We start from the raw sequence: 24,817 nt of genomic DNA on the forward strand, positions 1-24,817 counted from the left end.
AACTGTGAAGGACCTCGGCATTACTCTGGACCCTGATCTCTCTTTTGACAAACATATCAAGAATATTTCAAGGACAGCTTTTTTCCATCTTCGTAACATTGCAAAAATCAGAAACTTTTTGTCCAAAAATCATGCAGAAAAACGAATCCATGCATTTGTCACTTCTAGATTAGACTACTGCAATGCTCTACTCTCCGGCTACACGGATAAAGCACTAAATAAACTTCAGTTAGTGCTAAACACGGCTGCTAGAATCCTGACTAGAACCAAACAATGTGATCATATTACTCCAGTGCTAGCTTCTCTACACTGGCTTCCTGTTAAGGCCAGGGCTGATTTCAAGGTTTAACTGCTAACCTACAAAGCATTACATGGACTTGGGCCTACCTATCTCTCCGATTTGGTCATGCCGTACATACCCACCCGTACGCTACGGTCACAAGACGCAGGCCTCCTTATTGTCCCTAGAATTTCTAAGCAAACAGCAGTAGGCAGGGCTTTCTCCTATAGAGCTCAATTTTTCTGGAATGGTCTGCCTATCCATGTGAGAGACGCAGACTCGGTCTCGACCTTTAAGTCTTTCCTGAAGACTCATCTCTTCAGTAGGTCCTATGATTGAGTGTAGTCTGGCCCAGGGGTGCAAAGGTGAATGGAAAGGCACTGGAGCGACAAACCGCCCTTGCTGTCTCTGCCTGTTCACCGGACGTGCTTCCTTGTCCCAGACCTGCTGTTTTCAACTATCTCTCTGTACCGCACCTGCTATTTCAACCTCTAAATGCCCGGCTATGAAAAGCCAAGTGTCATTTACTCCTGATGTACTGACCTGTTACAACCTCTACAACTAGGGTGATTATTATTTGACCCTGCTGGTAATCTATGAACGTTTGGACAGCTTGGAGAAAAATCTGGCCTTAATGGCCATGGAATGTTGTAATCTCCACCCGGCACAGCAAATCCCCACTTTATCTTAGCTCATTGGTCACCATAGCAACACCCACCCGTAGTCTGCGCTCCAGCAGGTATATCTCACTGGTCATCCCCAAAGCCAACACCTCCTTTGGCCGCCATTCCTTCCAGTTCTCTGCTGCCAATGACTGGAACAAACTGCAAAAATCTCTGAAGCTGGAGACTCTTATCTCCCTCACTAACTTTAAGCATCAGTTGTCAGAGCAGCTTACCGATCACTGCACCTGTACACAGCCCATCTGAAATTAGCCCTGTGTTATTGACTGTATGTTTTTTTACCCCATATGTAACTCTGTGTTGTTGTTTTTATCGCACTGCTTTGCTTTATCTTGGCCAGGTTGCAGTTGTAAATGAGAACTTGTTCTCAACTGGCTTACCTGGTTAAATAAAGGTGAAATAAAAAAACAACAGCCAGAAGGGGACTGGCCACCCCTCAAAGCCTGGTTCCTCTCTAGGTTTCTTCCTATGTTCCTGCCTTTCTAGGGAGTTTTTCCTAGCCACAGTGCTTCTACATCTGCATTGCTTGATGTTTGGGGTTTTAGGCTGGATTTCTGTATAGCACTTTCTGACATCTGCTGATATAAAAAGGGCTTTATAAATAAAATGTGATTGATTGATGTGTCCGTCCGTCAGCATGTGGTCGTCCGTCCGTCCTTCCATCAATGAGTTTGTCTGTCCGGTACTGGTATCTGTGGGGGGTGTCATCAGTTAAACTGTCTGTGTATGAACTTATGAAAGGATCTGCAGATGAAGGCATGTCGAAGCGGCTCAACGTAATGTAATGTAACGTAATGTAACGTAATGTAACGTAATATAATGTAATGTAGCGTAATGTAACGTAACGTAACGTAACGTAATGTAATGTAGCGTAATGTAACGTAATGTGACGTAATGTAGCGTAATGTAACGTAATGTGACGTAATGTAGCGTAATGTAACGTAATGTAACGTAATGTAAGGTAATGTAGCGTAATGTAGCGTAATGTAATGTAATGTGACGTAATGTAGCGTAATGTAACGTAATGTAACGTAATGTAACGTAATGTAATGTAGCGTAATGTAGCGTAATGTAACGTAATGTGACGTAATGTAGCGTAATGTAATGTAATGTAACGTAATGTAACGTAATGTAATGTAGCGTAATGTAGCGTAATGTAACGTAATGTAACGTAATGTAACGTAATGTAACGTAACGTAATGTAATGTAATGTAGCGTAATGTAACGTAACGTAACGTAATGTAATGTAATGTAGCGTAATGTAACGTAATGTGACGTAATGTAGCGTAATGTAACGTAATGTAACGTAATGTAACGTAATGTAATGTAGCGTAATGTAGCGTAATGTAGCGTAATGCAACGTAATGTAACGTAATGTAACGTAATGTAACGTAATGTAACGTAATGTAATGTAGCGTAATGTAATGTAGCGTAATGTAACGTAATGTAACGTAATGTAACGTAATGTAACGTAATGTAACGTAATGTAACGTAATGTAATGTAACGTAATGTAATGTAGCGTAATGTAACGTAATGTAACGTAACGTAATGTAACGTAATGTGACGTAATGTAACGTAATGTAACGTAATGTAACGCAATGTAGCGTAATGTAGCGTAATGTAGCGTAATGTAACGTAATGTAACGCAAGGTAACGTAATGTAATGTAGCGTAATGTAACATAATGTAACGTAATGTAACGTAATGTAGCGTAATGTAACGTAATGTAACGTAATGTAACGTAATGTAGCGTAATGTAGCGTAATGTAACGTAACGTAACGTAATGTAATGTAATGTAGCGTAATGTAACGTAATGTGACATAATGTAGCGTAATGTAACGTAATGAAACGTAATGTAACGTAATGTAATGTAGCGTAATGTAGCGTAATGTAGCGTAATGTAACGTAATGTAACGTAATGTAACGTAATGTAATGTAGCGTAATGTAACGTAATGTAACGTAATGTAACGTAATGTAATGTAGCGTAATGTAATGTAACGTAATGTAACGTAATGTAACGTAATGTAACGTAATGTAACGTAATGTAATGTAACGTAATGTAATGTAGCGTAATGTAGCGTAATGTAACGTAATGTAACGCAAGGTAACGTAATGTAATGTAGCGTAATGTAACATAATGTAACGTAATGTAACGTAATGTAGCGTAATGTAACGTAATGTAACGTAATGTAACGTAATGTAGCGTAATGTAGCGTAATGTAACGTAACGTAATGTAACGTAGCGTAATGTAATGTAATGCAACGTAATGTTACGTAATCTAACGTAATGTAACGTAATGTAACGTAATGTAACGTAATGTAACGTAATGTAACGTAATGTAACGTAATGTAGTGTTGGTGTAGTATGCACAAATGCGTGCGTTTGTGTGTGAGTGTGTGTATGTGTGCGTTTGTGTGTGAGTTTTGTGTGAGTGTGTGTATGTGAGTGGATGTGTGTGAGTGTGTGTATGTGTGCGTTTGTGTGTGAGTGTGTGAGGGTGTGTGTGTGAGTGTATGTGTGTGAGTGTGTGTGCGTTTGTGTGTGAGTGTGTGTGAATGTGTGCATTTCAAATCAAATCAAATCAAATTTTATTGGTCACATGCGCCGAATACAACAGGTGCAGATATTACAGTGAAATGCTTACTTACAGCCCTTAACCAACAGTGCATTTATGTTTAACAAAAAAAGTAAAAATAAAACAACAACAAAAAAAGTGTTGAGAAAAAAAGAGCAGAAGTAATGTATATAGTAATGGATATATACAGGGGGGTACCGGTGCAGAGTCAATGTGCGGGGGCACCGGCTAGTTGAGATAGTTGAAGTAATATGTACATGTGGGTAGAGTTAAAGTGACTATGCATAAATAATTAACAGAGTAGCAGCAGCGTAAAAAGATGGGGTGGGGGGGCAGTGCAAATAGTCCGGGTTGCCATGATTAGCTGTTCAGGAGTCTTATGGCTTGGGGGTAGCTAGCAGCAGAAGGTGTTAGTAATGGATGCTAGCAGCAGAGGATGTTAATAATGGATGCTAGGTGTTAGTAATGGATGTTAGGTGTTAGTAATGGATGCTAGGTGTTAGTAATGGATGCTAGGTGTTAGTAATGGATGCTAGGTGTTAGTAATGGATGTTAGATGTTAGTGATGGATGCTAGGTGTTAGTAATGGATGCTAGGTGTTAGTAATGGATGCTAGGTGTTAGTAATGGATGCTAGGTGTTAGTAATGGATGCTAGGTGTTAGTAATGGATGCTAGGTGTTAGTAATGGATGCTAGGTGTTAGTAATGGATGCTAGGTGTTAGTAATGGATGTTAGGTGTTAGTAATGGATGCTAGGTGTTAGTAATGGATGCTAGGTGTTAAATCAAATCAAATCAAATTTTATTGGTCACATGCGCCGAATACAACAGGTGCAGACATTACAGTGAAATGCTTACTTACAGCCCTTAACCAACAGTGCATTTATTTTAAACAAAAAAAGTAAGAATAAAACAACAACAAAAAAGTGTTGAGAAAAAAAAGAGCAGAAGTAAAAAATAAAGTGACAGTAGGGAGGCTATATATACAATAGAATAAAGTGACAGTAGGGAGGCTATATATACAGGGGGGTACCGTTGCATAGTCAATGTGCGGGGGCACCGGCTAGTTGAGGTAATATGTACATGTGGGTAGAGTTAAAGTGACTATGCATAAATACTTAACAGAGTAGCAGCAGCGTAAAAAGGATGGGGTGGGGGGGCAGTGCAAATAGTCCGGGTAGCCATGATTAGCTGTTCAGGAGTCTTATGGCTTGGGGGTAGAAGCTGTTGAGAAGTCTTTTGGACCTAGACTTGGCACTCCGGTACCGCTTGCCGTGCGGTAGCAGAGAGAACAGTCTATGACTAGGGTGACTGGAGTCTTTGACAATTTTGAGGGCCTTCCTCTGACACCGCCTGGTATAGAGGTCCTGGATGGCAGGGAGCTTTGCCCCAGTGATGTACTGGGCCGTACGCACTACCCTCTGTAGTGCCTTGCGGTCAGAGGCCAAGCAGTTGCCATACCAGGCGGTGATGCAACCAGTCAGGATGCTCTCGATGGTGCAGCTGTAGAATTTTTTGAGGATCTGAGGACCCATGCCAAATCTTTTTAGTCTCCTGAGGGGGAATAGGCTTTGTCGTGCCCTCTTCACGACTGTCTTGGTGTGTTTGGACCATGATAGTTCGTTGGTGATGTGGACACCAAGGAACTTGAAGCTCTCAACCTGTTCCACTACAGCCCCGTCGATGAGAATGGGGGCGTGCTCAGTCCTCTTTTTTTTCCTGTAGTCCACAATCATCTCCTTTGTCTTGGTCACGTTGAGGGAGAGGTTGTTGTCCTGGCACCACACGGCCAGATCTCTGACCTCCTCCCTATAGGCTGTCTCATCGTTGTCGGTGATCAGGCCTACCACTGTTGTGTCGTCGGCAAACTTAATGATGGTGTTGGAGTCGTGCCTGGCCATGCAGTCATGGGTGAACAGAGAGTACAGGAGGGGACTGAGCACGCACCCCTGAGGGGCCCCCGTGTTGAGGATCAGTGTGGCAGATGTGTTGTTACCTACCCTTACCACCTGGGGGCGGCCCGTCAGGAAGTCCAGGATCCAGTTGCAGAGGGAGGTGTTTAGTCCCAGGATCCTTAGCTTAGTGATGAGCTTTGAGGGCACTATGGTGTTGAATGCTGAGCTGTAGTCAATGAATAGCATTCTCACGTAGGTGTTCCTCTTGTCCAGGTGGGAAAGGGCAGTGTGGAGTGCGATAGAGATTGCATCATCTGTGGATCTGTTGGGGCGGTATGCAAATTGGAGTGGGTCTAGGGTTTCTGGGATTATGCTGTTGATGTGAGCCATGACCAGTCTTTCAAAGCACTTCATGGCTACAGACGTCAGTGCCACGGGTCGGTAGTCATTTAGGCAGGTTATCTTAGAGTTCTTGGGCACGGGGACTATGGTGGTCTGCTTGAAACATGTTGGTATTACAGACTCAGTCAGGGACATGTTGAAAATGTCAGTGAAGACACTTGCCAGTTGGTCAGCACATGCTCGGAGTACACGTCCTGGTAATCCGTCTGGCCCTGCGGCCTTGTGAATGTTGACCTGCTTAAAAGTCTTACTCACATCGGCTACGGAGAGCGTGATCACATAGTCGTCCGGAACAGCTGGTGCTCTCATGCATGCTTCAGTGTTGCTTGCCTCGAAGCGAGCATAGAAGTGGTTTAGCTCGTCTGGTAGGCTTGTGTCACTGGGCAGCTCGCGGCTGTGCTTCCCTTTGTAGTCTGTAATAGTTTTCAAGCCCTGCCACATCCGACGAGCGTCAGAGCCAGTGTAGTATGATTCAATCTTAGACCTGTATTGACTCTTTGCCTGTTTGATGGTTCGTCGGAGGTCATAGCGGGATTTCTTATAAGCGTCCGGGTTAGAGTCCCGTTCCTTGAAAGCGGCAGCTCTACCCTTTAGCTCAGTGCGGATGTTTCCTGTAATCCATGGCTTCTGGTTGGGGTATGTACGTACGGTCACTGTGGGGACGACATCATCGATGCACTTATTGATGAAGCCAGTGACTGATGTGGTGTACTCCTCAATGCTGTCTGAAGAATCCCTGAACATGTTCCAGTCTGTGCTAGCAAAACAGTCCTGTAGCTTAGCATCTGCGTCATCTGACCACTTTTTTATTAGCCGAGTCACTGGTGCTTCCTGCTTCAGTTTTTGCTTATAAGCAGGAATCAGGAGGATAGAGTTATGGTCAGATTTGCCAAATGGAGGGCGAGGGAGAGCTTTGTATGCGTCTCTGTGTGTGGAGTAAAGGTGGTCTAGAGTTTTTTCCCCTCTGGTTGCACATTTAACATGCTGGTAGAAATGAGGTAGAACGGATTTAAGTTTCCCTGCATTAAAGTCCCCTGCTACTAGGAGCGCTGCATCTGGATGAGCGTTTTCCTGTTGATTAATGGCCTTGTACAACTCATTCAGTGCAATCTTAATGCCAGCATTGGTTTGTGGTGGTAAATAGACAGCTATGAAAAGTATAGATGAAAACTCTCTTGGTAAATAGTGTGGTCTACAGCTTATCATAAGATACTCTACCTCAGGCGAGCAAAACCTTGAGACTTCCTTAGTATTTGATTTTGTGCACCAGCTGTTGTTTACAAAAATACAGAGACCGCCACCCCTCGTCTTACCCGAGTCTGCCGTTCTGTCCTGCCGATGTAGCGTATAGCCTGCTAGCTGAATGTTGTCATTGTTGTCATTCAGCCACGACTCCGTGAAACATAAGATATTACAGTTTTTAATGTCCCGTTGGTAGGATAACCGTAATCTTAAATCGTCCATTTTATTATCCAAAGCTTGAACGTTGGCTAATAGGATTGATGGGAGAGGCAGTTTACTCGTTCGCCGTCGGATCTTTACAAGGCACCCCGACCTACGTCCACGGTATCTCCGTCTCTTCCTCACGCGAATGACGGGGATCTGGGCCTTGTCTGGAGTCTGTAGAATATCCTTCGCGAACGCCTCGTTGAAAAAAAAGTGTTCGTCCAACGCGAGGTGAGTAATCGCTGTCCTGATATCCAGAAGCTCTCTTTGGTTATAAGAGACGATGGCATAAACATTATGTACAAAATAAATTACAAATAACGCGGAAAAACACACATAATAGTACAATTGGTTAGAGGGCTGTAAAACGGCAGCCATCTTCTTCCGGCGCTGTTCGCTAATCAGTTAGTAATGGATGTTAGGTGTTAGTAATGGATGTTAGGTGTTAGTAATGGATGTTAGGTGTTAGTAATGGATGCTAGCAGCAGAAGGTGTTAGTGATGGATGCTAGGTGTTAGTAATGGATGCTAGGTGTTAGTAATGGATGCTAGGTGTTAGTAATGGATGCTAGCAGCAGAAGGTATTAGTAATGGATGCTAGGTGTTAGAAATGAATGCTAGCAGCAGAAGGTGTTAGTAATGGATGCTAGGTGTTAGTAATGGATGCTAGGTGTTAGAAATGAATGCTAGCAGCAGAAGGTGTTAGTAATGGAGGCTAGGTGTTAGTAATGGATGCTAGGTGTTAGTAATGGATGTTAGGTGTTAGTAATGGAGCTAGCAGCAGAAGGTGTTAGTGATGGATGCTAGGTGTTAGTAATGTATGTTAGGTGTTAGTAATGGATTATAGGTGTTAGTGATGGATGCTAGCAGCAGAAGGTGTTAGTGATGGATGCTAGGTGTTAGTAATGGATGCTAGGTGTTAGTAATGGATGCTAGGTGTTAGTAATGTATGTTAGGTGTTAGTAATGGATGCTAGGTGTTAGTGATGGATGTTAGCAGCAGAAGAGTAATCCACAGTCCCAGTCTTGTGAACTGTATTATTTAGTGTTCCGCGTGAGTAGCGAGACCCAAGCAGGCCTGTTAACACCCCTACACATACACACACACACACACACACACACACACACACACATACACACACACACACACACACACACACACACACACATACACACACACACACACACACACACACACACACACACATACACACACACACACACACACACACTCTCTCACACACACACTCACACACACACACCAGGATACCGTAGGCGCAAAGCATCATCAGTACATGTCTATCCAATGCACTTCTGCATCTTCACATCTGCAATACAGAATCATCTCAGGGTGGTTGTGGGGGGTGTGATTCCAGATGAGGGAAGGAGTGTGTGTGTGTGTGTGTGTGTGTCTGTGTGTGTGTGTGTGTGTGTGTGTGTGTGTGTGTGTGTGTGTGTGTGTGTGTGTGTGTGTGTGTGTGTGTGTGTCTGTGTGTCTGTGTGTGTCTGTGTGTGTGTGTGTGTGTGTGTGTGTGTGTGTGTGTGTGTGTGTGTGTGTGTGTCTGTGTGTGTGTGTGTGTGTGTGTGTGTGTGTGTGTGTGTGTGTGTGTGTGTGTGTGTGTGTGTGTGTGTGTGTGTGTGTGTGTGTCTGTGTCTGTGTGTGTGTGTGTGTGTGTGTGTGTGTGTGTGTGTGTGTGTGTGTGTGTAACCAATATGGAAAATGTTTGCACTCACTAACTGTAAGTCGCTCTGGATAAGAGCGTCTGCTAAATGACTAAAATGTTAAATGTAATGTAAATGTGTGTGTGTGTCTGAGTGCCTGTGTGTGTGTCTATGTGCCTGTGTGTGTGTGTGTGTATGCATTTGTGTTTGTGTGTGTGTGGCCTACATACAATTTTAATCTAACTTTTCCTAGACAGTCTTTCTTCAGCCCCTATCTGTGTAACTTCTAGCTAGGGGAGATGGAATGCAGCTAGCTTTGACATGGGTGGGGAATGGATGTTGTCAGATGTCCTGCTGATCACTAAACTTGATATCTCTTCTCTCCTCTGTCGTCTTGTGATTTACAGGTATAATGGGAGAATATGAGCCTAAAATCGAGGTGCATTTCCCCCCATCTGTCCTGGCTGCCAGAGGAGTCACGGTGAGGCTGGAGTGTTTTGCCCTGGGGAAGTAAGTACAGAAACATGCATGATGTATTATACCCATGAACATCCATGTTCATCATTTATGGTGAAACGTAGGGTTACAGATTTCATGTAACTTTCCTAAAATTCCCCAGTTTTCCAGAAATCCCAGTTGGAAGATTCCTGGAATGGGAAGGAATAAAAAGTAAATCCAGGAATTCTCCAATCGGCATTGCGGGAATACCTGGGAAATGTGGGATCGTTACACTAAGTAAAATGCCACCAGTAGATGCATTTCCTATCATCCCTTATTCAACATCTAGATGCATTGACTATCATAGATTAATTCACTATGATCCCTTATTCATCACTAGCTACAACCACCAGTAGATCTATTGATTACAATCCCTTATTCATCACTAGCAACAACCACCAGTAGATCTATTGATTACAATCCTTTATTCAACACTAGCTACAACCACCAGTAGATCTATTGATTACAATCCTTTATTCAACACTAGCTACAACCACCAGTAGATCTATTGATTACAATCCCTTATTCATCACTAGCTACAACCACCAGTAGATCTATTGATTACAATCCCTTATTCATCACTAGCAACAACCACCGGTAGATCTATTGATTACAATCCCTTATTCATCACTAGCTACAAACACCAGTAGATCTATTGATTACAATCCCTTATTCATCACTAGCAACAACCACCGGTAGATCTATTGATTACAATCCCTTATTCATCACTAGCTACAACCACCAGTAGATCTATTGATTACAATCCCTTATTCAACACTAGCAACAACCACCAGTAGATCTATTGACTATCATCCGTAAAGCAACACTAGCAACAACCAACAGCTGATCAAATCAAATCAAATTGTATTTACTACCTGCGCCGAATACAACAGGTGTAGAACATACAGAACATACAGTGAAATGCTGACTGACAAGCCCTTAACCAACAGTGCAGTTTTAAGAAACCAATAAATAAATAAATGTTAAGAAAAAAATAGATGAGTAAAACATAAAAATAACGAATAATTAAAGAGCTGCAATAAAATAAAATAACAGTAGGGAGGCTATATACAGGGGGTACCGGTACAGAGTCAATATACAGGCTATATACAGGGGGTACCGATACAGAGTCAATGTGCGGGGGCACAGGTTAGTCGAGGTAATTGAGTTAATATGTACATGTGGGTAGAGTTAAAGTGACTATGCATAAATAATTAACAGAGTAGCAGCAGCGTAAAAGAGGGGGTGGGGGTGGCAATGCAAATACTCTGGGTAGCCATGATTAGCTGTTCAGGAGTCTTATGGCTTGGGGGTAGAAGCTGTTAAAAAGCCTTTTGGACCTAGACTTGGCGCTCCGGTACCACTTGCTGTGCGGTAGCAGAGAGAACAGTCTATGACTAGGGTGGCTGGAGTCTTTGACAATTTTTAGGGCCTTCCTCTGACACCGCCTGGTATAGAGGTCCTGGATGGCAGGAAGCTTGGCCCCAGTGATGTACTGGGCTATACGCACTACCCTCTGTTGTGCCTTGCGGTCAGAGGCCGAGCGGTTGCCATAACAGGCGGTGATGCAACCAGTCAGGATGCTCTTGATGGTGCAGCTGTAGAACTTTTTGAGGATCTGAGGACCCATGCCAAATCTTTTCAGTCTCCTGAGGGGGAATAGGCTTTGTCGTGCCCTCTTCAGGACTGTCTTGGTGTGTTTGGACCATGATGTGGACACCAAGAAACCTGAAGCTCTCAACCTGTTCCACTACAGCCCCGTCGATGACAATGGGTGCGTGCTCAGTCCTCTTTTTTTTCCAGTATTCCACAATCATCTCCTTTGTCTTGATCACGTTGTGGGAGAGGTTGTTATCCTGGCACCACACAGCCAGGTCTCTGTGATCAGGCCTACCACTGTTGTGTCATCTGCAAACTAAATGATGGTGTTGGAGTCATGCCTGGCCATACAGTCATGGGTGAACAGGGTGTACAGGAGGGGAATGAGCACGCACCCCTGAGGGGCCCCCGTGTTGACGATCAGCGTGGCAGATGTGTTGTTACATACCCTTACCACCTGGGGGCGGCCCGTCAGGAAGTCCATGATCCAGTTGCAGATGGAGGTGTTTAGTTCTAGGGTCCTTAGCTTAGTGATGAGCTTTGAGGGCACTATGGTGTTGAACGCTGAGCTGTAGTCAATGAATAGCATTCTCACGTAGGTGTTCCTCTTGTCTAGGTGGGAAAGGGCAGTGTGGAATGCAATAGAGATGGCATCATCTGTGGATCTGTTGGGACGGTATGCAAATTGTTGTGGGGCTAGGGTTTCTGGGATAATGGTGTTGATGTGAGCCATGACCAGCCTTTCAAAGCACTTCATGGCTACAGACGTCAGTGCTACAGGTCGGTAGTCATTTAGGCAGGTTATCTTAGTGTTCTTGGGCACAGGGACTATGGTGGTCTGCTTGAAATATGTTGGTATTACAGACTCAGTCAGGGACATGTTGAAAATGTCAGTGAAGACACTTGCCAGTTGGTCAGCGAATGCTCGGAGTACACGTCCTGGTAATCTGTCTGGCCCTGCGGCCTTGTGAGGCAAGCAACACCGAAGCATGCATGAGAGCACCAGCTGTTCCGGACGACTGTGAGATCACGCTCTCCGTAGCCGATGTGAGCAAGACCATTAAACAGGTCAACATTCACTGACATTTTCAACCTCTCCCTGACCGAGTCTGTAATACCTACATGTTTCAAGCAGACCACCATAGTCCCTGTGCCCAAGAAAGCGAAGGTAACCTGCCTAAATGACTACCGCCCCGTAGCACTCACGTCGGTAGCCATGAAGTGCTTTGAAAGGCTGGCCAGACACCTGACAGTGTGGTGCCAGGACAACAACCTCTCCCTAAATGTTAGCAAGACAAAGGAGGTGATCGTGGACTACAGGAAAAGGAGGGTCGAACAGGCCCACATTAACATCGACAGGGCTTCAGTGGAGTGGGTAGAGAGTTTCAAGTTCCTTGGTGTCCACATCAGCAACAAACTATCATGGTCCAAACACACCAAGACAGTCATGAAGAAGGCACGTCAACACCTTTTCTCACTCAAGAGACTGAAAAGATTTGGCATGGGTCATCAGATCCTCAAAAAGTTATACAGCTGCACCATCAAGAGCATCCTGACTGGTTGCATCACCGCCTGGTATGGCAACTGCTCGGCATCCGACTGTAAGGCGCTACAGAGGATAGTGCGTACGGCCCAGTACATCACTGGGGCCAAGCTTCCTGCCATCCAGGACCTATATACTAGGCGGTGTCAGAGGAAGGCCCTCAAAATTGTCAAAAACTCCAACCACCCTAGTCATAGACTGTTCTCTCTGCTACCGCACGGCAAGCGATACTGGAGCACCAAGTCTAGGTCCAAAAGGCTCCATAACAGCTTCTACCCCCAAGCCATAAGACTGCTGAAAAATTAATCAAATGACCACCCGGACTATTTACATTGACAGACATCCCTTCACTACCTTAATGCCAATGGTGATCAGACAGCCCTTCACTACATTTTAGTCATTTAGCAGACGCTCTTATCCAGAGCGACTTACAGTCTTTTTTTTTTTTTGTTCAAACTAGCCCCCCGTGGGAATCGAACCCACAACCCTGGCGATGCAAGTGCCATGCTCTACCAACTGAGCTACACTGGACTACCTTGATGTGTATGGTGATCAGACATCCCTTCACTACCCCAATGTTTCTGAATTCTCAGGCAGCACAGCATAGTTAGGTGAAATAGTTAAATAAAATGTTCTGCAAACTCAACAACAACTTGCCATAGTTTTTATGTTATTTCTGAAATAGTCAGTCCTCTGAATACTATGTGAAAGTCAGAGTCACAGCAAAACATTTTGGCATCACCTCAAATAACATTTCATCTAATTTGCCATGGCTCTGCTGTGGCCTAATTTCAAAAAGTTTCAAATCAAACAGCAAATAAGGGCATTATTATCACCATAAAAGGTAAATATGACATATTGAATTGTTTTAAGATGGTCATACTATGGATCATTTAGCTATTTGATTTGGAATTTTAGGACCCCTTTAGGTATAAAAAAATACATTAAAAAAGGATTTAATAAAATATTCAATTTGGCCTTACTACTAAAGCCAAGAGAAACACTTTGAATAACACATTCATCAATGGCCAAAAAGACAGTCAAAAACATAATCATAAGAAACAAGGTTTTGAAATGTCTGTCCTATATCTAGGAGAAGAAAAGCTCAGGATATATATATATATATTGACACATATTTAACACCTTTTTGGGGTAGACACAAAACTACCTTCATACTTCCATTCATTTTTTTAAACCGGCACCAGTTACCTTCAGACGAGTCCTATTACAGTCCTATGTTGGGGTCGTAGAGCAAAACGGAGAACACCATCGTGTTCATGAGAGTCTCCCCTTTCCACAGTGGGGTCACATTAGTTTGTAGCCCAAACGGTTTGGACGCTACAAACAGAAGTTGGCACATCAACAGTATCGACTTCAGACGATTCCCCTGATGCTTGTGGGGGTCGTAGAGCAAAACGGAGAACACCATCGTGTTCGTGAGAGTCTCCCCTTTCCATGGTTTTTATGTCAAAACGTTCGGACGCTACAGACTTTTTCTTGAGAAGAACGATTTTCGGCATGTCTGCATGTCTCACGGTCTGACATACACCGCTCTAGCTCTGCCACTTTTCACCGCAGAAGCAGAAGGGCGACACTGGAGGATGAAGTGGATTGCAATAAACATATATCTCTAGTTTAAACGGACAGATTTTGATGGGGATTTTTTTGTTATGTAACTTAGATTGATTCAAGAGGGTTAACTCAGCGGTTCCCAAACACAGGTGTCGCGACCACAATTAGGGGTCACCTGATATGGAAATAGGGTCACAGAAGAATTTCCAAAATCCTGGTAAAAAAAAATATATATATATTAAAAATATAATAATATCGTCTTTGTCTCTCAAAAACATTGTAATGTGATTAACCTTAAAAATCTAAATCTAAATTATTCAAATCTAAAAGTTGTAATTCAACCAGAGAACGCCATTAGATTGTGGGAAAAGGCCACACTTGACCTTTGCACTTGAATCATTCCCACAGTGAATTGCTAGGTTAGGTGAATTGCAATGTGTGGGGAGGCAGAGCCACAGAAACTCACATCAAAACCTTTGTCACATAACACTATAAAACTAAGACTTGATGCTCAGTTGATAGAGCATGGCGTTTGCAACGGCAGGGTTGTGGGTTCGATTCCCATGGGGGGCCAGTATAAAATAATATGTATTCACTAACTGTAAGTCGCTCTGGATAAGAGCGTCTGCTAAATGACTAAAATGTAAATGTAAATGTAATGCTATACGTAGCGATCAAGAGGAAACTCTGACTGAACGACTCAAACTCCCCAGCTTATGCTCTCCAAATGGACGTTAGCTGTGAGGGCTGAGATGCCCATGCATTGACTTTTATTCGCTACATGTCGGGGGATGCTATTCACGAGGACATAATGTTCTGTCTCACGATTCCCGAGCATGAAACGGCACAGGGGATGTTCAGTGTGCTGCGTGGCTATATTCACAAAAAACAGATTGAAGCTCAGAACTCGGAAACATGCAACAGGTAACTTTGATTGTAAACTACATCGTGCACGCCTGTTCGCCTGTTCGCCTGTTCGCCTGTTCGCCTGTTCGCCTGTTCGCCTGTTCGCCTGTTCGCCTGTTCGCCTGTTCGCCTGTTCGCCTGTTCGCCTGATACGGGAGAACAGCATGACAGTGTTCTACTTCACACAGAGGCTTGGTGGGTATCGAGGGGGATTGTTGGAAAGAGAGGAACTGTTGTCATTTGCAATGGATAAAAAATAAAAATAAAAGACTGTTGACTTTCTGTGTAATGAAAATAAATTGTGTGTCTCCTTGCCTATGTAACAAATATATTTGGGAAACTGAACGAACTGAATGAAGCATGCAGGGGAAATACAAATCTAGAGATGAGTGACCGAATCAGCTAAATCTGTTAGACTATGATTCTGGCTCAGTTGACATGCTGGGGCCCCGGGACCACCCATATATAACAATGTAACATGAATGTAAGTCGCTTTGAATAAAAGTGTCTGCTAAATGGCATATTATTATATTATTATTACATGCCGGTAAGTGAAATCGAACAGCTGATCGAGCTGTCATGTGACCGAATGCTGCAGACAACGCTTTCACAGGTTACTATGGAGGAGTTTTGGTTCCTGTCCCAAAGGAAATGCTGTGCCGTCTCCCTCCGACAGTACTACTCATGGTACGCTGATTCAGTGCTCTCGTCTGCATTAAAATATATCGATCCAGGTTGGATCTGATAGGAGAGATGAGGTGCGCGCTGTCGACCATGCCCCCTGACTTTGAGAAGCTTTGACGCGTCATGCATCAAGCCACACCCATCTCATTAGTGGGGGTGAGATAAGATACATTATGTCAGACTCATTTGTAATTGACTTTCATAGACCCACATTAAAAGTATATGATGGTGAGTTGAGAATACAATTGGAAATAATGTTAGAATGTTTTACGATTGACTGCCATAGCCCCAATTATAAAAGTAAACATTGGCTGTTAATGACTTATTTTTTTGCTCTCATGGTTTGGGTCCCGAGAATTTTCAAATATCAAAATGGGGTCGTGAGGTTTGGGAACCTCTGGCCTATGGTGGTCAGACATCCCTTCATTACCTTGATGTCTATGGTGGTCAGACATCCCTTCATTACCTTGATGTCTATGGTGGTCAGACATCCCTTCATTACCTTGATGTCTATGGTGGTCAGACATCCCTTCATTACCTTGATGTCTATGGTGGTCAGACATCCCTTCACTACATTGATGTCTATGGTGGTCAGACATCCCTTCATTACCTTGATGTCTATGGTGGTCAGACATCCCTTCATTACCTTGATGTCTATGGTGGTCAGACATCCCTTCATTACCTTGATGCCTATGGTGGTCAGGAGTGAGCTGTAAAGGCTGTGGTTAGCTCTGAACGTGCTCTGAATCTAACTCAGAGACCATGGCAACTGGGAGTCTGAGCGATATTAAAATGTCTTTGTGAATTTGGAAGTGATAAAAAAGCTATGGAACATTTTCATCTGGGCTGAGTGATGGACGGGAGCGCCGGGGGTTTCCAGGGGTGTCAGATTTCCATCTTTCTGAGAGCTGTCAAACGGAGCTGTCAAACACAGAGCCTTGCTGATATAGTGTAGTACGATGTTCTCCTGCTACATGTTCAACCCATCTGTCATGGACGTTCTCCTGTTACATATTCAACCCATCTGTCATGGACGTTCTCCTGCTACGTGTTCAACCCATCTGTCATGGACGTTCTCCTGCTACATATTCAACCCATCTGTCATGGACGTTCTCCTGCTACATATTCAACCCATCTGTCATGGACGTTCTCCTGTTACATATTCAACCCATCTGTCATGGACGTTCTCCTGCTACATGTTCAACCCATCTGTCATGGACGTTCTCCTGCTACATGTTCAACCCATCTGTCATGGACGTTCTCCTGCTACATATTCAACCCATCTGTCATGGACGTTCTCCTGCTACATATTCAACCCATCTGTCATGGACGTTCTCCTGTTACATATTCAACCCATCTGTCATGGACGTTCTCCTGCTACATATTCAACCCATCTGTCATGGAGAGAGCAGAGCAGGCACAGGGGCATAGCGGAGCATCAACAAACTGATGATGAACAGTCACGCTCACATACACTAATCATATAAATCATGATCATTAGTTGGGCTGGTAACCTGATCTGAATATATCATGTAGTCAATTACATCATTCTCAGTTGGAGGTCATTAGGGCAGAGAGCGACTCAGAGATACAAATTCACTCTGGATTATGGCACAGTAAATTATTTAGAGATGTTTTATTGTGTGGATGGACACAAATCACAGTCACGTATTATGTATCAGTTTATATAGCCAGGATAGGTCTGTGTACAACGTGGAATTGAACCCCCGACTTTCCACATTCCTCCTCCGCTAGTCCTTTACTGTATTATGGTTGTAAATGTATCCACTTGTCTGGCTGGAATTGTGTGTAGCAACAATCAACTCTCTGCTCTCCTTGTCCTCACTATCACCCATGTATTATGTATGAGTTTACATAGTGTAGATATTATCGGCAGGATGCAAAAGTGTAGTATTATAACCCTCTCCACTCTCCTCCTCCAAGTCCCGTCCCAACCATAACATGGAGGAAGATGAACGGTAACATCCCTAAGAAGGCTCGTCTGAGGAAGTCCCAGGCTGTTCTGGAGATCCCTGATGTCCAGCTGGAGGACGCGGGGACCTACGAGTGTAAAGCGGAGAACCCCAGAGGAGGAACACCCTTCAAGGGACACCTCCAGATCTACAGTAAGTTATGGAGGGATGGACTGGAGCTACATTGGGTTGTTTTTCTGATAGTTTGTTTTCTCATCTTTGACTGTGGTGTTAATCTGTGACTGTGGTGTTAATCTGTGACTGTGGTGTTAATCTGTGACTGTAGTATTGGGACCTCCTATGAGTGTAAAGCACAGAACCCCAGGGGAGGAACAGCCTTACATTTACATCACAGTTTAGTCATTTAGCAGACGGTCTTATCCAGAGTGCCTTACAATTAGCACATTCATTTTATAATTTTTAGGTAAGACAACAACACATCACAATCATATCAAGGACATTTTCCCTCAATAAAGTAGTTATCAGCAAAGTCAGTGCCAGTAGGAAAAGACTAGTGCCTTCAAGCGAAGGGAGTTCAATATAATCTGCTTCGGGAATATATATATATTTAATGTTCAATTTTGGTGGTCAATGACCTGCAGCGCCTGATAACTCAGTCCTGTCTGTTCTGATCTGGGTGACTTAGATCAAGTGGGAACTATGTCATAAATGCAGGATATTGTCTTGGATAAAGAAACATTGTGCCACATGTTTTAAAGTGAGTACCGTGGTGTTACTGAACCTGGTGTTACTGTGGTGTTACTGTGGTGTTACTGTGGTGTTACTGTGGTGTTACTGAACCTGGTGTTACTGAACCTGGTGTTACTGTGGTGTTACTGTGTTGTTATTGTGGTGTTACTGTGGTGTTACTGTGGTGTTACTGAACCTGGTGTTACTGTGGTGTTACTGTGGTGTTACTGTGGTGTTACTGTGGTGTTACTGAACCTGGTGTTACTGAACCTGGTGTTACTGTGGTGTTACTGTGGTGTTATTGTGGTGTTACTGTGTTGTTATTGTGGTGTTACTGTGGTGTTACTGTGGTGTTACTGAACCTGGTGTTACTGTGGTGTTACTGTGGTTTTACTGTGGTGTTACTGTGGTGATACTGAACCTGGTGTTACTGTGGTGTTACTGTGGTTTTGCTGTGGTGTTACTGTGGTGTTACTGTGGTTTTACTGTGGTGTTACTGTGGTGTTACTGTGGTGTTATTGAACCTGGTGTTACTGTGGTGTTACTGTGGTGTTACTGTGGTTTTGCTGTGGTGTTACTGTGGTGTTACTGTGGTTTTACTGTGGTGTTACTGACCCTGGTGTTACTGTGGTGTTACTGTGGTGTTACTGTTGTGTTACTGAGCCTGGTGTTACTGTGGTGTTACTGTGGTGTTACTGTGCTTTTACTGTGGTGTTACTATGGTTTTACTGTGGTGATACTGTGGGGTTACTGTGGTGTTACTGACCCTGGTGTTACTGTGGTGTTACTGTGGTGTTATTGTGGTGTTACTGTGTTGTTATTGTGGTGTTACTGTGGTGTTACTGTGGTGTTACTGTGGTGTTACTGAACCTGGTGTTACTGTGGTGTTACTGTGGTTTTACTGTGATGTTACTGTGGTGATACTGAACCTGGTGTTACTGTGGTGTTACTGTGGTGTTACTGTGGTGTTACTGTGGTGTTACTGAACCTGGTGTTACTGTGGTGTTACTGTGGTTTTGCTGTGGTGTTACTGTGGTTTTACTGTGGTTTTACTGTGGTGTTACTGACCCTGGTGTTACTGTGTTGTTACTGTGGTGTTACTGTTGTGTTACTGAGCCTGGTGTTACTGTGGTGTTACTGTGGTGTTACTGTGCTTTTACTGTGGTGTTACTGTGGTGATACTGTGGGGTTACTGTGGTGTTACTGACCCTGGTGTTACTGTGGTGTTACTGTGGTGTTACTATGGTGTTACTGTGCTTTTACTGTGGTGTTACTGTGGTGTTACTGACCCTGGTGTTACTGTGGTGTTGCTGTGGTGTTACTGACCCTGGTGTTACTGTAGTGTTGCTGTGATGTTACTTTGGTGTTACTGTGGTGATAATGTGGGGTTACTGTGGTATTACTGACCCTGGTGTTACTGTAGTGTTGCTGTGATGTTACTATGGTGTTACTGTGGTGTTACCGTGCTGTTACTGTGGTGTTACTGTTGTGTTACTGTGGTGTTACTGTTGTGTTACTGACACTGGTGTTGCTGTGGTGTTAAGGACCCTGGTGTTACCGTGCTGTTACTGTGCTGTTACTGTACTGCTACTGTGGTGTTACTGTGGTGTTACTGTTGTGTTACTGTGGTGTTACTGACCCTGGTGTTAATGTGGTGTTACTGTGGTGTTACTGTGGTGTTACTGACCCTGGTGTTACTGTGGTGTTACTGACCCTGGTGTTACTGACCCTGGTGTTACTGTTCCTGATGGTACTGTGGTGTTACTGTGGTTTTACTCTGGCATTACTGTTCTGCTTCTTTGGTGTTACTGTGGTGTTACTGACCCTGGTGTTACTGTGGTGTTACTGACCCTGGTGTTACTGTGGTGTTACTGTGGTGTTACTGACCCTGGTGTTACTGTGATGTTACTAAACCTGGGGTTACTGAGTCTGGTGTTACTGTGGTGTTAATGTGGTGTTACTGGCCCTGGTGTTACTGTGGTGTTACTGTGGTGTTACTGACCCTGGTGTTACTGACCCTGGTGTTACTGTTCCTGATGGTACTGTGGTGTTACTGTGGTGTTACTCTGGCATTACTGTGCTGCTTCTTTGGTGTTACTGTGGTGTTACTGACCCTGGTGTTACTGTGGTGTTACTGACCCTGGAGTTACTGTGGTGTTACTGAGGTGTTACTGACCCTGGTGTTACTGTGATGTTACTGTGGGGTTACTGACCCTGGTGTTACTGTGGTGTTACTATGGTGTTACTGTGGTGTTACTGACTCTGGTGTTACTGTGGTGTTACTGTGGTGTTACTGACCCTGGTGTTACTGTGGTGTTACTGAGGTGTTACTGACCCTGGTGTTACTGTGGTGTTACTGTGGTGTTACTGACCCTGGTGTTACTGTGGTGTTACTGTTGTGTTACTGTGGTGTTATTGAACCTGGTGTTACTGAACCTGGTGTTACTGAACCTGGTGTTATTGACCCTGGTGTTACTGTGGTGTTACTGTGGTGTTATTGAACCTGGTGTTACTGTGTTATTACTGACCCTGGTGTTACTGTGGTGTTACTGTTGTGTTAATGTGGTGTTATTGAACATGGTGTTACTGAACCTGGTGTTACTGATCCTGGTGTTACTGTGGTGTTACTGTGGTGTTATTGAACCTGGTGTTATTGAACCTGGTGTTACTTAACCTGGTGTTACTGAACCTGGTGTTACTGTGGTGTTACTGTGGTGTTATTGAACCTGGTGTTACTGAACCTGGTGTTACTGAACCTGGTGTTACTGAACCTGGTGTTACTGAACCTGGTGTTACTGTTGTGTTACTGTGGTGTTATTGAACCTGGTGTTACTGTGGTGTTACTGACACTGGTGTTTCTGTTGTGTTACTGTGGTGTTACTGTGGTGTTATTGAACTTGGTGTTACTGTGGTGATACTGAACCTGGTGTTACTGTGGTGTTACTGACACTGGTGTTTCTGTTGTGTTACTGTGGTGTTACTGTGGTGTTACTGACACTGGTGTTACTGTGGTGTTACTTTGGTGTTATTGAACTTGGTGTTACTGTGGTGATACTGAACCTGGTGTTACTGTGGTGTTACTGTTGTGTTACTGTGGTGTTATTGAACCTGGTGTTACTGAACCTGGTGTTACTGAACCTGGTGTTACTGAACCTGGTGTTACTGAACCTGGTGTTACTGTGGTGTTACTGACACTGGTGTTTCTGTTGTGTTACTGTGGTGTTACTTTGGTGTTATTGAACTTGGTGTTACTGTGGTGATACTGAACCTGGTGTTACTGTGGTGTTACTGTTGTGTTACTGTGGTGTTATTGAACCTGGTGTTACTGAACCTGGTGTTACTGAACCTGGTGTTACTGAACCTGGTGTTACTGTGGTGTTACTGACACTGGTGTTTCTGTTGTGTTACTGTGGTGTTACTGTGGTGTTATTGAACCTGGTGTTATTGAACCTGGTGTTATTGAACCTGGTGTTATTGAACCTGGTGTTATTGAACCTGGTGTCCACTTTCTGGTTTTCTCTCTCTGCACATTGTTTGTATATATCATTAATCAGCTGTCAGGGACGGCAAAGCCTCCTTTCTCCACACACACACACACACACACACACACACACACACACACACACACACACACACACACACACACACCGCCAGGACATGAGCTCCCCATTGAGCTACAGCTCCTGGTCTGCCAGGCAGAACCGTCAGGGTGATGCCTTTTCTCTGGGTGCTTTGATTGGACATGTATGGTCAGGAAGGTCTCGGCTCATAATGAAGGTTCAAACAAAAGGCTGACCTTAAATGAAATGCATCGTGAGACTGCTACCAATGAGGCTGTGTGTGTGCGCGCACGTGGGCTTGAGCACGTATGCTTGTGTGTGTTTGGATAAAGGGGCAGGCAGGTACCCAATCAGAGTTTTATTCTGGCTGTGGGCAGGGCTAGTAACTCAAGGATGCCCTGTCTTTGCTTAGAGGTCACTGTAGCCATTGATCTCACAGTGACTGGACAGAAGATGCAGCTAGATGAATGACTACAAAACAAACTGGAACAGAGTCTCTATGTCTGCTGACTAGTTACATTATCAACAGTTACAGTGTATTCAAAGTATTCAGACCCCTTGACTTTTTCCACATTTTGTTACGTTACAGCCTTATTCTAAATTTGATTAAATATTTTTTTCCCCTCATCAACCGACACACAATAACCGATAATGACAAAGCAAAAACTGTTGTTTTTTTTCAAATGTTTGCTAATGGATATATTTAAAAAAGTGATATTTCAGTTAAGTATTCAGACCCTTTACTCAGTACTTTGTTAAAGCACCTTTGGCAACGATTACATCCTTGAGTCTTCTTGTGTATGACGCTACAAGCTTGGCACACTTGTATTTGGGGAGTTTCTCCCATTCTTCTCTGCAGATCCTCTCAAGCTCTGTCAGGTTGGATGGGGAGTGTCGCTGCACAGCTATTTTCAGGTCTCTCCAGAGATGTTCGATCGGGTTCAAATCCGGGCTCTGGCTGGGCCACCCAAGGACATTCAGAGACTTGTCCCGAAGCCACTCCTGCGTTGTCTTGGCTGTCTGCTTAGGGTCGTTGTCCTGTTGGAAGGTGAACCTTCACCCCAGTCTGAGGTCATGAGCGCTCTGGAGCAGGTTTTCATCAAGGATCTCTCTGTACTTTGCTCCGTTCATCTTTCAGTCGATCCTGACTAGTCTCCCAGTCCCTTCTGCTGACAAACATCCCCACAGCATGATTCACCGTAGGGATGGTGCCACTCTACCATAAGATGGTTGTCCTTCTGGAAGGTTCTCCCATCTCCACAGAGGAACTCTGGAGCTCTGTCAGAGTGCCCATTGGGTTCTTGGTCACCTCCCTGACCAAGGCCCTTCTCCCCTGATTGCTCAGTCATGACAGGGTTATGAACTGGGCTAAATACTGCAGGGTCAGGACAACAAAACAGTAATTACAGAGTTATAAACTGGGCTAAATACTGCATGGTCAGGACAACATAACAGTCATGACAGGGATATGAACTGGGCTAAATACTGCAGGGTCAGGACAACATAACAGTCATGACAGAATTATAAACTGGGCTAAATACTGCAGGGTCAGGACAACATAACAGTAATGACAGAGATATAAACTGGGCTAAATACTGCAGGGTCAGGACAACATAACAGTCATGACAGGGTTATAAACTGGGCTAAATACTGCAGGGTCAGGACAACATAACAGTCATGACAGGGTTATAAACTGGGCTAAATACTGCAGGGTCAGGACAACATAACAGTCATGACAGGGTTATAAACTGGGCTAAATACTGCAGGGTCAGGACAACATAACAGTAATGACAGAGATATAAACTGGGCTAAATACTGCAAGGTCAGGAAACATAGTGTGTGTGAAATGGAAAATTATTGTGTGTTTCTGTGTGTGTGTGTGTGTGTGAGTGTGTCTTAGTGTGTGTTTTAGTGAGTGTGTTTGTGTTTGTGTGTCTTATTGTGTGTGTGTGTGTGTGTGTGTGTGTGTGTGTGTGTGTGTGTGTGTGTGTGTGTGTGTGTGTGTGTGTGACAGAGGGCTTGACGAGGCATTGTTCTCACGTGTGTCTGCGTACACGTACATTCTGGTAAGTGTGTATGCATGCCTGTATATGTGCCCATTGATCTGTTCTCTCCTCCCCAGCCTTCCCCCAGTGGATCAGTATGATAAACAACAGCCAGTTGGACAGTGGAGATAAGCTGCAGTGGGAGTGTAAGGCCACAGGGAGGCCTAGACCCACCTACCGCTGGCTCCTCAATGGAGAGCCGATCACACCACAGGTACTCACACACAGGGAACAACACACAGACAGCCCTAACCTCCACAGGTACTCACAATCAGAAACACACACACTGATGCCCCCCCTTTTACCCCATAGGCACTCAGAAGTGAGAATACACAGCATCATGTCAGCAATATAACCAGTTCTAGAATACACAGCATCATGTCAGCAATATACCCAGTTCTAGAACACACAGCATCATGTCAGCAATATACCCAGTTCTAGAATACACAGCATCATGTCTGCAATATACCCAGTTCTAGAACACACAGCATCATGTCAGCAATATACCCAGTTCTAGAACACACAGCATCATGTCAGCAATATACCCAGTTCTAGAACACACAGCATCATGTCAGCAATATACCCAGTTCTAGAACACACAGCATCATGTCTGCAATATACCCAGTTCTAGAATACACAGCATCATGTCAGCAATATACCCAGCATCATGTCAGCAATATACCCAGTTCTAGAACACACAGCATCATGTCAGCAATATACCCAGTTCTAGAACACACAGCATCATGTCTGCAATATACCCAGTTCTAGAATACACAGCATCATGTCAGCAATATACCCAGTTCT

General features: G+C 44.0%; 1 protein-coding gene across 1 annotated transcript in view; it reads left to right on the plus strand.

The window, feature by feature from the left end:
• The window catches only part of LOC311122463 (contactin-5-like), a gene marked incomplete at both ends in the record, with an annotated part of 297,075 nt that overhangs the window by 268,912 nt on the left and 3,346 nt on the right, over positions 1-24,817 (plus strand). Inside the window, 3 exons of the mRNA XM_084196816.1 lie at positions 9,351-9,453; positions 17,690-17,871; positions 24,091-24,227. Coding sequence (XP_084052942.1) covers positions 9,351-9,453; positions 17,690-17,871; positions 24,091-24,227 — 422 coding nt within the window. The remainder of the gene's footprint in view (positions 1-9,350; positions 9,454-17,689; positions 17,872-24,090; positions 24,228-24,817) is intronic.

Source organism: Coregonus lavaretus (genome assembly GCF_964263955.1).
Source record: "Coregonus lavaretus genome assembly, contig: HAP1_SCAFFOLD_164, whole genome shotgun sequence".
NCBI lineage: Eukaryota > Metazoa > Chordata > Actinopteri > Salmoniformes > Salmonidae > Coregonus > Coregonus lavaretus.